General features: G+C 39.7%; 4 protein-coding genes and 1 non-coding gene across 5 annotated transcripts; 4 read left to right on the top strand and 1 right to left on the bottom strand.

The window, feature by feature from the left end:
• Positions 1–1666: 1666 nt before the first annotated feature.
• LOC126800068 (uncharacterized) lies at positions 1667–2437 on the bottom strand. Its single transcript, XM_050527350.1, has one exon. The coding sequence runs from the start codon at positions 2350–2352 to the stop codon at positions 1792–1794; it is 561 nt and encodes a 186-aa protein (XP_050383307.1). The 5' UTR covers positions 2353–2437; the 3' UTR covers positions 1667–1791.
• Positions 2438–3438: 1001 nt separating this feature from the next.
• On the top strand, positions 3439–6959 carry LOC126800063 (long chain base biosynthesis protein 2a). Its single transcript, XM_050527346.1, has 12 exons — positions 3439–3713; positions 3792–3857; positions 3931–4019; positions 4120–4265; positions 4348–4472; positions 4557–4650; positions 4921–5084; positions 5307–5468; positions 5831–5957; positions 6134–6300; positions 6375–6482; positions 6614–6959. Exons 1-12 carry the CDS (start codon positions 3588–3590, stop codon positions 6707–6709), a joined length of 1470 nt encoding a protein of 489 aa, XP_050383303.1. The 5' UTR covers positions 3439–3587; the 3' UTR covers positions 6710–6959.
• Positions 6960–8902: 1943 nt separating this feature from the next.
• On the top strand, positions 8903–11827 carry LOC126800067 (B3 domain-containing transcription factor FUS3). Its single transcript, XM_050527349.1, has 6 exons — positions 8903–9235; positions 10457–10546; positions 10791–10891; positions 11097–11143; positions 11257–11333; positions 11474–11827. The coding sequence occupies exons 1-6, from the start codon at positions 8903–8905 to the stop codon at positions 11825–11827; spliced, it is 1002 nt and encodes a 333-aa protein (XP_050383306.1).
• Positions 11828–12142: 315 nt separating this feature from the next.
• Positions 12143–12215, top strand: TRNAK-CUU (transfer RNA lysine (anticodon CUU)). The gene has a single exon. It is a non-coding gene; the product is annotated as a tRNA-Lys (tRNA).
• Positions 12216–12297: 82 nt separating this feature from the next.
• Positions 12298–15627, top strand: LOC126800064 (V-type proton ATPase subunit C). Its single transcript, XM_050527347.1, has 11 exons — positions 12298–12439; positions 12525–12593; positions 12669–12796; positions 12879–12978; positions 13353–13420; positions 13519–13660; positions 13813–13929; positions 14108–14233; positions 14674–14757; positions 14863–14942; positions 15196–15627. The coding sequence occupies exons 1-11, from the start codon at positions 12326–12328 to the stop codon at positions 15293–15295; spliced, it is 1128 nt and encodes a 375-aa protein (XP_050383304.1). The 5' UTR covers positions 12298–12325; the 3' UTR covers positions 15296–15627.
• The last annotated feature ends 268 nt before the right edge of the window (positions 15628–15895 follow it).

The following is a 15895-nucleotide window of genomic DNA, read 5'->3' on the forward strand; positions in this document are numbered from 1 at the left end:
CGATCAGATGATCGATCCTCTCATTTGTATTGGTGTGCATGCGTGCGTGTGTTTTTAAGTTATGCAATCGGCCACTACCTACATATGGACATGGCGATTAGGCCTCTCTGGAACCATTTACAGTCACTACATTTACATTAAAATCACAAAGTCCCAAAGTCCTAACCAAATCGAATTAGCGATCTCTTGCAGTCTTGCTGACATACAATATTGCATCTCTAATTATCCAAGTCAGAAGGGCAGCTGAATCTGGATCTAGACTACAGTATGTGAAACAACAGCCAGCCAAAACTGGCTGTAGCATCAGCAAACAGTACCAGTAGCTTAAGTTGTTAGCTTGATTGATGAGGCATGAACTAAACAAAAGGGCATCAACCATCCGCCAGGCTTTTCTCTACACTCTTCTTTCAGGTATCATCTGAAAACATCTCAACCCACACTCGACTTCTTAACCACAAGCTAGTCTACACCAGGACTAATTAGCTTCATATCTCTTGCAAGATAAGTTACTCAATCCAAACAACCTCATGTTCGATATTCTAGCATCCTAGGGCCGGAGGAATTCATGACACATATTGTAGGGAGGGTCTTGTGGCTCCAGTAAGCAATGAGGAAGGAAAAAGCTGCAATTTGCATTTCAGAAATTTGCAGCGTACTAGTCTAGACTCCCATCTTACATAAGATAATCTCAAGCTACCCTGATACGATATATGCCAATTGCCAAAGGATTAAGAGATTCAAAAAGCTGCTCTGATCAGCCAACATAAGAATGGAGAGATATATTACCAGGAAGTAGCAACTACTGCGCTATATCAGAGGAAATAGAGCTCTCATTGTTATCAAAGTATAGGCTAATCAAACACAGACAGTTTTCAAGCCCTCATACAAGTTAAGTGTTGGTCACTACCACCATCAAGGCAGAGTGACATGAAAAAATTATGAACAGACAGCTTTAGCCTTTAAGGAACCATCTTGTTATCTAACCATGTAATGAAATGATACATTGCATAATAGTTAACCACCCACCAATTGAGGCATGCAAAAAAAATGAAAAGACAAACAATACAGAGTATGCAAAGTATTCAATGATCCATTATCATCCACTGCACATTTGAGGGATTGTGACATAGTAAAAAAAATTATCCTTTCAAACAGAGCAATCAAAAAGTTGCTCAATCAAACCAATGTCAACAGAACTAGCGTGCGATGCTTCAATAAGGAAATCTTCATATAAGCAACTACCATGGTGCCAAATGGCCACAGCAAATCATGTCCTTTCCCAATACGTCTTGGTAGATCAATGTTCTCCTTTTTCTCCTCATAGAAACCTGGCTGGTTTCCCCTCTTAAGAACCCTGAACAGGTCTACATAGAGGGACCAGATTTAGTCTTAGCCTAGTCAAATCAAGAAGCTCTTGAGCTTTTAGCTTCCTACCTAAAGCTCTCAAATGCACGGGGCATCGATTTTATATAAACTTCACCTAGTTTGGAGTGTGATTATGGTATGGTGCATTTGTACTTAAGCAATTATTCACATATATCTAGCAAAATGCTAAGACAAAGCCATATGAATGCACGCATAAAAGAAGAAAATACCATATATAAATCCAACAGGAAAGAAAATATAGTTAGACGCTCCAGTTTACATCAGGGTATCCAGAGCCGATTGTACTGGGAAAGGGGCAGTTAAGTAGCATAACCTCATGAACAAAGCACTAATACTAACAGACTATTTCCGAAAACATAATGTGGCTAATTTTGGTAGCGCACTGACCTCTCTGCTCAAACTTGTCTAATCATCGCTATCATCACTGTCATCGTCTTGGTTGTTATCACTTCGAATGTAAACCCCAGGCTGAACCTGCCGTCTTCGAGTCCTTGAAGGAAGAATGTTGTCCAAATCGACTTCAGCGAGAGGATCGTCCGATAAATCGCTGTCCCCATCTTCGAATTCGCTTCCACCGTCGCTGCTGCTGGAGGAGGAGGAGTCGCTGCTGTCCTCGCCGTCTTCATCTTCGTCTTCTTCAATGAGTATACCTTTGCCCTTATCAGCTCTCATAGTCCCCTTCCCCTTAGGATCCACCTCGGAATTCCCATTTGAGTCTTCACCATCTTCCTCTTCTTCTTCTTCTTTGTAATCCTCTTCGTCCTCCTCGTCTTCAACTTGGGGATCTGCATTGGCTTGTAGTTCAACTTCAGTGAGTGAGGATTGTTGGGTTGTTGCTTCAGAGCTGCTGCCGGAGAGATGAAGCTTCTGGGATTTGGTGGGGTAGTCGGCTTGGTCTTCGGAGGAGGGATCGGGTTTTCGCTTGGCGGGCAATGTGGTTTCTTCGTGGTCCTTAGTTTCGGCCATGAAGCTGCTCTCTAGTGCTTGGGAGGGATGAATTAGGGTTTTGGGGGTTTCTGTGAAGAGGCAGCATCAACTCCACAAGAGGAGAGACGGGTTGACAAGATCTCCAATTCAAGCTAAGCCACGTTTAAGTAGCCCTACGTTTTTCCCTGCTATACAACTCGGGCCACAGGCCCATAACACGAACGTGCTTTTGGTCTTTTGGACACTATACAAGATCTTTGTTTTGCTTTTTTTTTTTTTATTAATTATTTTCCACAAGGTAAAATTCATTCTCTTTGTGTTGTCAAACACCACCATAAATCCGTAAATGGATTAATGATCACATCTCTATTTCAATCATCAATAAAAATATAAAATGTTAGAAACAAAAGCCTCAAACCAATTCTCAAAACAACATGAGCTGAGCATACCAGCTTTTGTGACAAAATATGCGACAAGGTTTTGTTCGTCTAACATGTTAGTATGAGCTAATATCAATAAGGGTAGTAGAGTGTGTGAGTTTCAAGGTATTGAAGGAAAACATATTTTTATGGTTATAAGTTTTAAGTGTAAACTTCATGCTTCTATACTGGATTTAGTCATGATGAGCAACTTCATTTTGATATGAGCGTATGTAATGTCAAATAATGTGTACGTATGTTTTTGTGTGACTCAATTTGATGTATAACGAAATGAAACTGGTTGAATTGACACAATTCTCTATTATAATAAAAATAACCAATTTCATTCATCTCAAGCTATAATGAGTTTCATATTAAGATCAAAGGTAAGAAACAACAACGAACGTGAAACGCTCTGTTAGTCATCGATCATGAAAAATTACCTAGAAAAATCAAATAATTTCTATGTTGAAACCATAATGTGCAAGGCAAAACAGAACTTGTAACCTTACTGGGATGCAATAGAGAGACCTTACATAGAGGGAGTCTCTTTCTCTTTTTCTTTTTCTTTTTTTTGTTTGAAACTTTAAACCGTAGATATATATTATGACATGTCAAGAAAATAGTCGTAGGAAAAATGTGGAGAGGAAAATTCAAATAAAAAATGAGTGAAACAAAGAAAAGTGGTGGCGGTGTCTGTGTAAAATAATAATAGTCGCAATTTGATATCAATATGTCCCGGAAGAATCCGCCAGCGCCAGCCAAAAATAACAAGACCAGATTGGCTCCTCCTCCTCCTCTTCTAATCTCTTCGAGAGATCCCCGAATTTCCCAGATCCAGTCTAGCCTCTCGAAATGATTGCAATTCCGTATTTGACCGCGTTAACGACCTACTTCAGCTATGGCCTCCTCTTCGCCTTTGGCCAAATCCGTGATTTCTTCAGAAAATTCATCGACTGGTGGAGCTCCACTAACGTCCAGGTTCTTATTCATCCTACCCCGATTCCTCTTTACGCTCTTTTCATTGTTGTTTTCATTCCTTGGTTGTTATTGCTTCAGGGCTATGCTCCAATCTGCTTAGGACTTGAAGATTTCTACATCCGCCGACTCTATCTTCGAATTCAGGTACATATTTCTTCGCGTCTTCTCTTGCGATTCTACCTACAGATTGATAACGTTTCAGAGTTTGGGCTGCCAGGACTGTTTTAATAGGCCGATTGCAAGTGCTCCTGATGCTTGGTTTGATGTTGTCGAACGTTACTCCAATGACTATAACAAGACACTCAAGTATAATTTCATGATTACACACAGTCAATAGTTTACCATGTTTTCGGTTGTAATGTTCCATTAGTTCCCTGGTGCCATTATCTGCTCGATCATTTTGCAGACTCACCTCAAACACCAGTCGATGCCTCAACTTGGGATCCTATAACTACCTTGGCTTTGCTGCTTCGGATGAATACTGCACTCCCCGCGCCATCCAGACTTTGAGAAAGTATTCTCCCAGTACCTGTAGTAGCCGAGTTGATGGCGGTGGGCATTCTACTTTGCACCTTTCCTCTGCTTATACTAATTTTGATTTTTCATTTGCATGATCCCCTGCTTCTTCCAACAGGCACTACGCTTTTGCACAATCAACTGGAGGAATGTGTTGCAAGTTTTGTTGGCAAACCTGCTGCTATAGTTTTCGGCATGGGTTATGTCACCAACTCCGCAATCCTTCCTGTTCTCATGGGAAAGGTCTGTGCTTTCTTTCTTCTTTTCAAGAGATTAATGTCTTTGATTTTTTTTATTTGTCTGACTTCCTACCATTTTAATTTACAGGGAGGTTTGATTGTTAGTGATTCTTTGAATCATAACTCCATTGTTAACGGCGCGCGAGGATCCGGGGCATCCATTTGTGTCTTCCAACACAATAGTAAGTCCACAAGTTCTCTAATCTTGTATGCTAGGGTTTAGATGATGGTGTGTATTATTTATGCTAAGTTGGTGCTGCTAATTATCAGATAGCATTTGATTGCCTAGATTACTGGTTACTGAATTGACTTTTATGGAGAAATTTGGTTACCGGGAGCATTTATTTCTCTGAGATGCTGCTGATATCGTGAATGGAGTTTTACTTGTCAAACTTAATAGTCTCAGGCTGGTGGCTGTCTACTTATATCCCTACTTCTTGCTTTATTTGCAGCTCCCTCCCATTTGGATGAAGTTTTGAGAGAACAGATAGCAGAGGGGCAGCCTAGGACCCGCAGGCCTTGGAAAAAGATTATTGTCATTGTGGAGGGCATATATAGCATGGAGGGGGAGCTTTGCAAACTTCCTGAGATTATTGCAATCTGCAAGAAATATAAGGTTCGTTTGGTAGATCTTGTTTTTCAAACTATGTTATCTTCTCTTATTAGTCCTGTGCAGTCCAGTTTCCAGTATATTGTTGGTTATTTCTGAGAATGAGGAATGGTTTTAAGGATCTTATTTATCTCATTTGATTTGGGAAATACGTTGCTAAATTATTGTATTCTTAGTAGTTGATACATTATTATCTTCTTGTTCTTATTATCTTCCTTTTTGTCTCAGGTCTATACATATTTGGATGAGGCTCACAGTATTGGAGCTGTAGGGAAATCAGGACGAGGTGTTTGTGAGCTCTTGGGAGTAGATACAGCTGATGTAGATATCATGATGGGAACATTTACCAAATCCTTCGGATCATGTGGCGGCTATATTGCAGGATCAAAGGTTTGCCCTGTTCGGCATACTGCCCTTGTCCTTTCTATATGTAGAAAACTGTGTAATCTAGCCACATTTGGCTAAATTGCAAATTGCCATTTGTATAATTAGAAAGAATGAATTCTCTTATGCTATGCCATCAGTGTGTTGAACTCAGTTAAAAATTTGTCAGTTGAAATACCTTGCATATTAATGTTACTGTTTGCATTGTTGATATTGGCTTTCTGGATGCATTTAGATGATTGTCTTGATGAGAATCAAGTTGTGTCTTTGTTCTGCCACTTTGTTTTCATTTGGAATTTGTCATTTGGAAAAATAATAATGAGCTCTATGTTGATTTTAATGTGGGTCTACTGATGTTGTCATGCTAGGACCTCATCCAGTACCTGAAGTACACTTGCCCTGCTCATCTTTATGCAACTTCCATATCACCACCTGCTGCAGAACAAATTATTTCATCCATAAAGGTCTTACTCGGTGAAGATGGTTCCAACAGAGGTCTTGATCGACTTTCCTCTCCTTTTTACGTGCTTCTGTTTGTAATATCTCATCTCATTTAGCACGCATAGCCGCATATATATGTGTGTGTGTGTGTGTGTGTGCGCGCGCGTGCATTCCTTTGTGCATGTACTCGTATGCTTTGAATAACTGAATGAGAGTTTCTTTTTCCGCAGGTGCCCAGAAACTTGCACGAATAAGAGAGAATAGCAACTTTTTCAGGTCAGAACTGCAGAAAATGGGTTTTGAAGTTTTGGGGGATAATGACTCCCCAGTAATGCCAATTATGCTTTACAACCCGGCCAAAATTCCAGCATTCTCACGGGAGTGCCTGAAACAGAATGTGAGTCCATTGTGCAATGCTCCATAGGCTCTCCTTTGATGACATTTGAACTAAATTGCATGGTGTCGTTACAGGTGGCTGTCGTGACAGTAGCATTTCCTGCAACCCCACTACTGTTGGCAAGGGCACGCATCTGTATATCTGCCTCTCATACAAGGGAAGACCTGCAGAAAGCCTTAGACGTAAGTTGATACATAACTTTAGGCCTTCCACCTTCTGTCTGTGTTCCAAGTTTATGCAGTTTATATTAAAATTTGGGAATAGGCCTTTGCATGTGATTTTGTGCCTTGACAGTTGGGTCTGGTTCTTTCAGGTTATTGGCAGAGTAGGTGATCTGGTAGGTATAAAATACTTCCCTGCTGAGCCAAAGAAGCTGGAAGAAGAAGAGAGGGTGCTGAAGCTAGACTGATTAAGAGGCGCTGTTTATCCTGCCATTCTCATTGTGGACTACTAAATGAGGTCAGGAGAGGGGGGAGGGAAGAAGCTGGAGTATCTGGATTAGTAGTCTAGCTACGATAAGTGATCTCACTTGTACTAGCCCTGTGATTTAACATGTGGTATATGCTGTCTGCTTGTAATGTGTCATAATTTTCGACATCAACGTCTGTACCACCATGCTTGTTTCAATATTATAAGGCGTCCCTGTTCAGTTGTTCATACACCCTCATCTTGTTGGTCGGGAATTTGCATTTTGTTGGGGTTTTCCGTTTTATGCAACGGCTTCGCTGTAGGCGTCCGTGGTGTTGCTTTGGGATCCATCTTTTTACTTCAGTTTAGATGTCTCCCGTCTCATTGTTAGATAACTTTTGCTGGGTATCTTAGTTTTGTGCCCAGATGAGTGTTAAGAATTTGGTTTCTCATCATGATGTACTGATCAAAAACTATCTACAACTGCTACTGCTTCTAATAAGTGACAAGAAGAATCCAATGTTTGGCGACTTTGGCCAGTAATGAATGTGTATGCTCCACTGACTCTAATCCTGCACTGGCTTCTCTATCTCCGAACAAATTAGTATAGAAAAAATTGTGTTTGTTGATGGATGCTATAACCTAGAAAGAACTGAAAATTTGAAATTGGATTATGAAAGCAAGCTAGCTTGGTTTTCAATAATTAGACAACAAAGTTAACATGGTTAATGCAATGGGAATGACTCGATCGGTGACATTCAAAACGAAGCAAGTGGTGAGTTGGGAGGTAAATAGGTAGCTAGTGACTTGGTTTAATTTCCTGTGCATGCCGTCCAAGTGGCAGCGACACTGATCGACTTGTTGACGGTAAAGAGGAAAATATGGGAGTTTTGCTTTGGACAGATGAGAACAACTTTCAGTACACAATTATTACTTCTCTCCAATAATAATTAGCTGAATTCATGAATTAATTAGCTGACAATATTCCAGTCGATTAATTAATTTATCTCTTCCGTAGAGACTAGATAAATTATATCAATCTTCCATGATCAATTTGCTAAATAGCAGTACCGGTACCCTCCCTATCTGGAAGAAGGAAAGCTCGGAGCTAGGTCTCAATAATGTCTCATGATTCGTTCGATCTATATAGAAAATATACAGGAAACAATAAGGACATAAGCAGATAAGCTTATATATGGTACGAGTGTAGCATACGCAAAGATTCCCCTGCTAATATTTATCATTACGTAGAGCGGTTCCTTCTTCTCCCTCTCTTTTTCCTGGAATGAATATATGGAACTGCAAATTGCAGAGAGAGAGAGAGAGAGAGAGTAGTGTACATCACATGGTTTTGTGTTTGTGTTTGGTTTTCCGTTTCGATCACATGAAGGAGAGAAAGAAAGGGAGAGATAAGGCCAAGCTCAATACACCAGCTCAAGCTCATTAAGCCCAAACCCGCCATTGTTTTCTGGTGCATGAAAAACCTCAGAACTTTTGCAACACCTGTACGGTGACATTGCTTCCTTCACCGTCCATCCGTCCCCTCTCTCTTGGCCATTCCTCAACTACCTCCACTGCACTACTCCACACTTCTCAACGCTAACCCCTATCCGATCCTCTTCCTCCCTAACCACAGTTATACTTTACCACAGTCACTGATTTTACCAAAACGCTTCCACTTAATCTCAGAGCGCCCATGAATGCATATTGTACATTTGTCATGCAACCCAGGTTGCTCTGCGCCACGGTAATCACCTCAAACCCTAATTTGCCTGTGGATGAATACCCACTATCCCGCATTTACATAAACAATAGTAACCACACAATGAAAACAAAAGAGGTGTAAAAAAGGAGATAGAGGGGAATGCAGCTTGCACAAATGTCATGACTGAAGATCCAAAACCAGGCACTAAAACCCGGCCTCCTCTATCTTGCCAAAAATAGCACCAAAGAGAGAGAGAGAGAGAGAGAGAGAGAGAGAGAGAAGGAGGGGAGGAGTCACCTCTACTAGTACAAAGAGCACCCAGTTCGTGATTGCCGAGCGTCCAAAGGTAGCTCAATTTGGATCTGCACTGAGCTACAGTAGTCGTTACTTACATTTTCACACAAACCCAGACCAGCAGAAGAAGAGAGGAAGCAGCTAGCTCTAACCGAGAAAAAGAAAAGCCCTCGATCATATAGCTGCAGCCAGCTAATGATGATGGACCAAACCCACGCCGCACTCCACAGCAAAACCGAGGCCTTTACCTTAAGGGCAGGTGTTAACGAGCTCGGCTTTCTCACTACCACTACTACTCGTGATCAGGAGGTTGACAGCAACCGCAACACCCTCAACAATGTCAACTCCTCCTTTCACGGGTCGGGTCATCCCGGGTCGATGCGTGACCTTGTTCATGCCGTCTCAACTTTTGGTGTGCAGAGGAAGAAACGGATGGTGAGGCAGAGGCGAGCCACCACCTTCAACTTTCAGCTCTCTTTTGCCATCCCCAGCTCCCACGTGCTCCCTTCCGCTTCCCTACCTGCACGTGTGAGATTTATCTTCCCCTTCCCCCTTTCCCTCTTCCCTTCCTAATTAACCTTCAAGTTTTGACTTGCTCTCTGTTAATTGTCCTGAATTATTGTTTGTTTTCTTTAGCTTTTGTTGGATCTGTGACTGTTTAACAAGCAACCAGTGACTTTGGACTCGGATGTTGTAGATCCGGCCCGATATCTTGTCTTCAGGGGCAGGATTTGATCGATTAACCCGTGTGATGAATTCGATCGATTTCAATATGTGTCAATTTTACAAGAACGAGTTTGAGGCACTCTAGCTAGCTACGACATAATTTTAGTTTTAATGGAAAAAGAGCTCTTTATCTTTTTCAGATCTTAGAATTTGACCGAGCTTTAATTAAACCTCATTCAAAACTCTAGATCGACATTTTATTACTCTGTTTGGTTTTAATGTTTATAGCTTTATACTAAATTCCACGTAAACGTTTTGTGCCGCTATGTAAATAGTGATGATAGATTCAGTCTCTAATATAAAGTATGGTCACATATTTTTTTAGCTATCCTTGGGATGGATGAGCTCATTCTTTCTCTTCAAGGAGTATTCATGGATTGGTTTGTCCTGTTATATATGACATACTACTGAGTGGTAGAAGATATATGTTGTAAGCTCTAAGATAAATAGGAATTCATTTACTGAACAATAATCATGCAGATTTTAGTTAAGCACCCTATTGCAAATCACGATTTGGTTCCCTCATGTTGTCCAATGATGTACGTAATATATTGTTTTTCTTTTTTCTTCGAAGACTAACATGACATTGGTGATGTTCTCCATTTATCCTTTCATCTTCCCTAGAACATATATGGCACGTTTTGAACGATAGGACAAGATAGTCAAGGTGGGTTGTGGATTATTGACAAAATGACTAGTCTCTGTTGTCGATCATCAATTAAAGTTATTATGTGTTTTGTCGATAATTGAAGATAATGATTAGGAGCCTTGTCGATTATCGAAAGAAATGATTAGGTGTTTCTGTTGATTTTTGAAGAATATTCCTAAAATTTCTTATTGTATTAGGCGTGTGAATATAACTATATAAATATGTTGTTGTTATCAATAGTTCAAACACATTTGGTACTTTTCAAAATGACTGTTACACAATTTTCCTTTATTATAATTATCTATGCTTGATCAAGAAAGTGTTCTTCATTGCATGTGTATTATTTTTAAAAATGATTCTTGATGCTTTACCAGGTAACTGATCCTGCAAGGTTGAGATTTCTTTTCCAAAAGGAACTTAGGAACAGTGATGTGAGCAGTCTCAGAAGGGTGGTACTCCCTAAGGTTTGATAATTTTTACTGGATTGCCAACTTTTATTATTGTTAATTACTCGAATATTCTCTGATCTTTCCAGATAAGGCATCATGCTTAAGAATGGTGTCAATATGAATACTGTAGCGTATATGATGATGGCTAGATGGTAGCACTATTTTGAAGACAACTGCAAAAAATTACGTATAGAGTTCATCTACTTATGGATTGAATGACACTGATTTATTTAATATCGATGTTGGTATTGTGTTCCAGAAAGCCGCTGAGGCTCATCTCCCAGCCCTGGAGTTTAAGGAAGGGATTCCTATCAGCATGGATGACATGGATGGTGTGCATGTTTGGAGCTTTAAGTACAGGTTCTACTACTTCCTAAACATATCTATATGAATATAACTTCATTTTGTTTCCGAGTAAACATATTCCATTCCAAATTTGAACTAGTACGACTATCTTCCAAGCTTTGAGGATCAAACATATAAGTTGAATCATAAGTTCATTTTCTTTAGAGTTTAGACAATTATATATGGTCAACCAATATCTGTTATGTTAATTTTCTAGCAGATTTTGGCCTAACAATAACAGCCGCATGTATGTGCTGGAGAACACTGGTACACATCCTTTACTTGCCTATAACTTTTCTGCTTTTGTCAGTTATTATATGCTGACTTCAAAATGTTCCACTATAAATCTTGTACGTAAAGTATATGCTGGATTTTTACAGGAGAATTTGTCAGCACTCATGGCTTACGTCTTGGAGATTTCATCATGGTCTATGAGGATAGTGCAAACCAGAAATATGTACGGTGACTTGATATAGTTGCTGTATTAACGCTATATTGTTTTACGAGTGTAGGTTTTATAGAGTGCACAGCTTAATTTAATGGAGTACTGACGGAACTAAATAAAGAGACATTGGTTAATTCATGTGTCTTTGGCAGGTTATTCAAGCTAAAAAGGCAAACTCCGACCAAGAAGATGATGACGACAACTACGATGATACTGTATATGGAGTGGAAGAAACTATGAACAATGCTGTGAATGAGCTCATGCTTTATGAATCACTCCCTGAGCAGGCTAACAAGTGTAGCTCGTTTTACATGCCAACAATGGAACATGATGATAAGCCAGATGTTAATGCAGGCATGTCTTTTGTGTATGACACCACTGCCTTCTCAAACGACTCTCTCCTTGATTTTCTGGGAGGATCCATGACCAACTTATCAAGATCAAATGGGCGTCTGCAGGAGAATTTTGGGTCTGTTGAGAACCTGTCTCTTGATGAGTTCTATTAAAGTAGTTGGACAGATAGGGGCAGTGGATCAACAGTCTATCTGGCCGGTTTAATATAAACATGTAATGTTAGGGTGCCTAAATGGCTAGCTAACACCACAATGTTGGGACAATAACCTTTTGTTTTGAGATATGCTGCCATGCTTTGTATTTTAGCATAAACTGGAATCCATCTGAGACCGGGAAACATATAAGCAGCAATAAACGCTAGCTGTGGCAAATCAATTGGCAATCCCATATCTACAGTTCATTTCTTACATGTTTGCACAAAATTAGAACGAGACATAGTAGGAAGGAGCGTAGAATGGTAACAAGTTGCCCGTCTAGCTCAGTTGGTAGAGCGCAAGGCTCTTAACCTTGTGGTCGTGGGTTCGAGCCCCACGGTGGGCGAGTTTATCTTTTTGCAGTTTTTTTTGGGACTAAAATGAGGTGGCACGAGGGTGATTGGTTGATGATATTAATAGGAATGTCAGGCTGAAATCTGAAAAGAGAAGAGAGGAATGGCGAGCAGGTACTGGGTGGTGTCTCTGCCTGTCCAAAACTCGGCATCGTCTTTATGGAACCGCCTCCAAGATCAAATCTCCAAGCATTCCTTCGACACTCCGCTCTACAGAGTAGAGTCTTTGCTTCTGTTTCTCCAAGATCTGACTCCGTTTCATTCATCTCTCTAATCTGCTCTTCTGTTTATTTCTGGGACAGTTCAATATTCCCAATCTCCGCGTTGGAACCCTCGATTCTCTCCTCTCCCTCAGCGACGATCTATTAAAGGTAGAATCATCATCTTGTGGTTCCTTACTCATGAATCTCCATGTGTTTTACATGCCAATTTGGAAAATTTGGCAGTCCAACAACTTCGTGGAGGGTGTTTCTCACAAGATCAGGCGCCAGATCGAGGAGCTTGAGAGGATTTCAGGTGTCGAGAGCAGCTCTCTCACCGTCGATGGAGTCCCTGTTGATTCGTACCTCACCAGGTTTCATTCACATCATTATTTTTTATCAGCTTTCGAATCGTGTCTCTGGCTGGCTACTGAATTTTGAGTTTTTCATTACTAGATTCGTTTGGGATGAGGCCAAGTACCCAACCATGTCTCCTTTGAAGGAGGTCATTGACAGCATTCATGCTCAAGTCGCAAAGATTGAGGATGATCTCAAGGTATTCCGTCTACTTCCTCATGTTCCCTAACTTGTCAATGAAATGAAATGAAATGTAGTCGACTGGTTTATATCTGTTTCAATTGGAGGTAACAAAGAGGGTGCCATTTGCCAGATGAAAGCAGAAAATTTATCTAGTAGTCATTTTCTACCTTAAAATTGATTGCGAAGCCGTTACTTATGTTTGTGAGAAAGTTTACACCCACTGTCCATGGCCCTGCTGCCGCCCACAGCATCGTTTCCGAAAGCCTCTCTTTTTCTTATTTTGTTGTCAAATTAAGTCTGCTTAATTCTGATTGATATCTTTATTTATTTAGTCTTTGAATCTTGCCCAGAGAAAATAATCACTATATTATCCTATGACTTTTATGTTAGGTTCGGGTAGCCGAGTATAACAATGTCCGCAGTCAACTTAATGCTATCAACCGAAAGCAGAGTGGAAGGTATTAATGTTCAACTTCATTGTTCAAATCGTACTATACTGCAATCATTTGGGTTATATTTTATGATTTTTTGTTGACCAATTTCGCTCATGTTTTAGCTTAGCAGTCCGTGATCTTTCCAATTTAGTGAAATCAGAGGACATCGTTGTCTCAGAACATCTGGTGACCCTCCTTGCAATTGTCCCCAAGTACTCTCAGAAGGATTGGCTGTCAAGCTATGAGACCTTGACTAGTTATGTGGTAATCTTCTCATCATATCATGTACTTCATCACCTACTCAAGGTTGAAATTGGTTGATTGGATAATCCAGCACCTTTCAAAGTTTGAAAGAATGTCACTTTGTTGTTGTGAGCTGCGTGGTTCAGTCATTGATCTTTATCATCAATCTTCAGGTCCCAAGGTCCTCTAAGAAGTTATTTGAAGATAATGAATATGCTCTTTACAGTGTAACACTGTTTGGTCGAGTTGCTGATAATTTTAGAACAAGTGCTCGTGAAAAGGGTTTCCAAGTGAGTGATTTGTGCAGCCTTGTCTGCTTTTTATATGAAAGATAGAAAGTTGATATTGTCTTCTGCTGCGCGTGTGATTTATTTTCTGGCAGCCTATCGTTGCCAGAAAACATCCGTCCAGAATTTAGTTGCATGAAATCTTATGATTGACTGGAGGAACTTTATCTTGTAATTTCAGATTCGTGATTTTGAATATAGTTCTGAAGCACAAGAAAGTCGAAAGCAGGAGTTGGAAAAGTTGGTACAAGACCAAGAAAATTTAAGAAGCTCGCTTTTGCATTGGTGCTATACCAGTTATGGGGAGGTAAGTGTTAAGTTATTAAACTTTGATATTTAAAACTTGTGAACCCTGTAATTAGAATTTCTCACTGGAAAAACTATCTTGGTGTGTTGACATAGTTGTGGGATACAATGTTAAAGGTGTTTGTCATCTTGTTGGTTTCTGCAATGGTAATGGTCACTTAATGTGATCTGTTACTGAAAAAGTAGCAAGAACATGTCAGTAGGGATTATAATGAATTGAAATTTTTTATTTAATAAAGATATCTCGTGATTAAGCTTAAACTAAAATGTTGCCTGATATCAGTAGCTACTGAGTTTGTGTATCTCAGTTTTCAGGAACTCTTATTTGTTTTAGTTACATCTTCTTCTTCTTCTTCTTCTTCTTTTTTTTTCAGAAAGGTTTTAGTTACATCCTCTTCTAGTATGACAGATTGGAAATTTCATGATTTCATATGCCTGCAGGTGTTTAGCTCCTGGATGCATTTTTGTGCTGTGCGAGTGTTTGCTGAGAGTATTCTGAGATATGGTTTACCTCCATCTTTCTTGGTAATGAACTTTTGTAGTCTTAGTTCATAGTTCATTTCCGTATAATTGTTCTACAACCAAGCACTCGTTTTCTATTAATCAATTAATACTAAACCGATATTTCAGGCATGTGTTCTAGCTCCAGTTACAAAGAGTGAGAAGAAAGTACGATCAATCCTTGAAGGGCTGTGCGACAGTTCTAACAGGCAAGTGTGCAAGCTATGTTTGTCTGTGCCAAAGGAATGAATACATGGGATCTTACGAAAGAGGAACTTCAATTCTTTTTAAAGAACACTAGTATATCTGCACGAATGAATTGTGATCTTGGAGTCATGTACTTGGTGTTTGTGTAGATGACATCAGGCACCCTGTCAATAACTTAAGGGGACACTTTTATACGTGATATGCTCTTCCCATTAAACTTGTTCAGTATGCTTACAATCTGATGTTTAAATGCAGTTTTTGGAAAACTGAAGATGAAGTTGGGGGAGCAATGGCTGGTCTAGCAGGTGAAGCGGATGCGCATCCGTATGTTTCATTTACTATCAATCTTGTTTGACCCGTGCAGCACAATAAAGTGTCTCAGTTTCAAATTCTGAATCTGAGGATTTCTTTGGACAGCAATAATTGTTGAGACGGGTTCGAGAATACATTGTACATTGGATCAATAACGGTATCCGTTGTTAACTATTTCTAAGTGCCGCTTTGGGAGTTTTATCTATTTTTATGAGAGTACAATTTATGGGAGGTTAAACTATCTCGAAATTTGTAGTTTTAGTACGATTTCTGGTTTCTATTTGCCAGTATTTACAAATCTTGAAATACATTTATTGTACCGTTTTTATATGCGTGACACGAACCAAATATTACTTGGCGGATCCGTTTAGTTGATGAGTAAACCCAATGATACAATATATATGCAGGCATTTCCCAAAAAAAAAGAAAAAGGTATGATGTCTCCTTTGAGGTTCACTTAAGCTGTTCAATGTAACAACAAGCTGTTCATATCTTTGTTAACGAATGTTTTTATAATGTTAAAGGTTCTCTGTATGTACAGACTAGAAAATCTGTCACACAAAGGAGAATAATGTACGAGTTTACTTGCTATCGGATTGTTAAATTCAGTATTTTCAAAACGAGAACGATGTTTATCCTGTTC

Source organism: Argentina anserina, chromosome 6 (genome assembly GCF_933775445.1).
Source record: "Argentina anserina chromosome 6, drPotAnse1.1, whole genome shotgun sequence".
Taxonomy (NCBI): domain Eukaryota; kingdom Viridiplantae; phylum Streptophyta; class Magnoliopsida; order Rosales; family Rosaceae; genus Argentina; species Argentina anserina.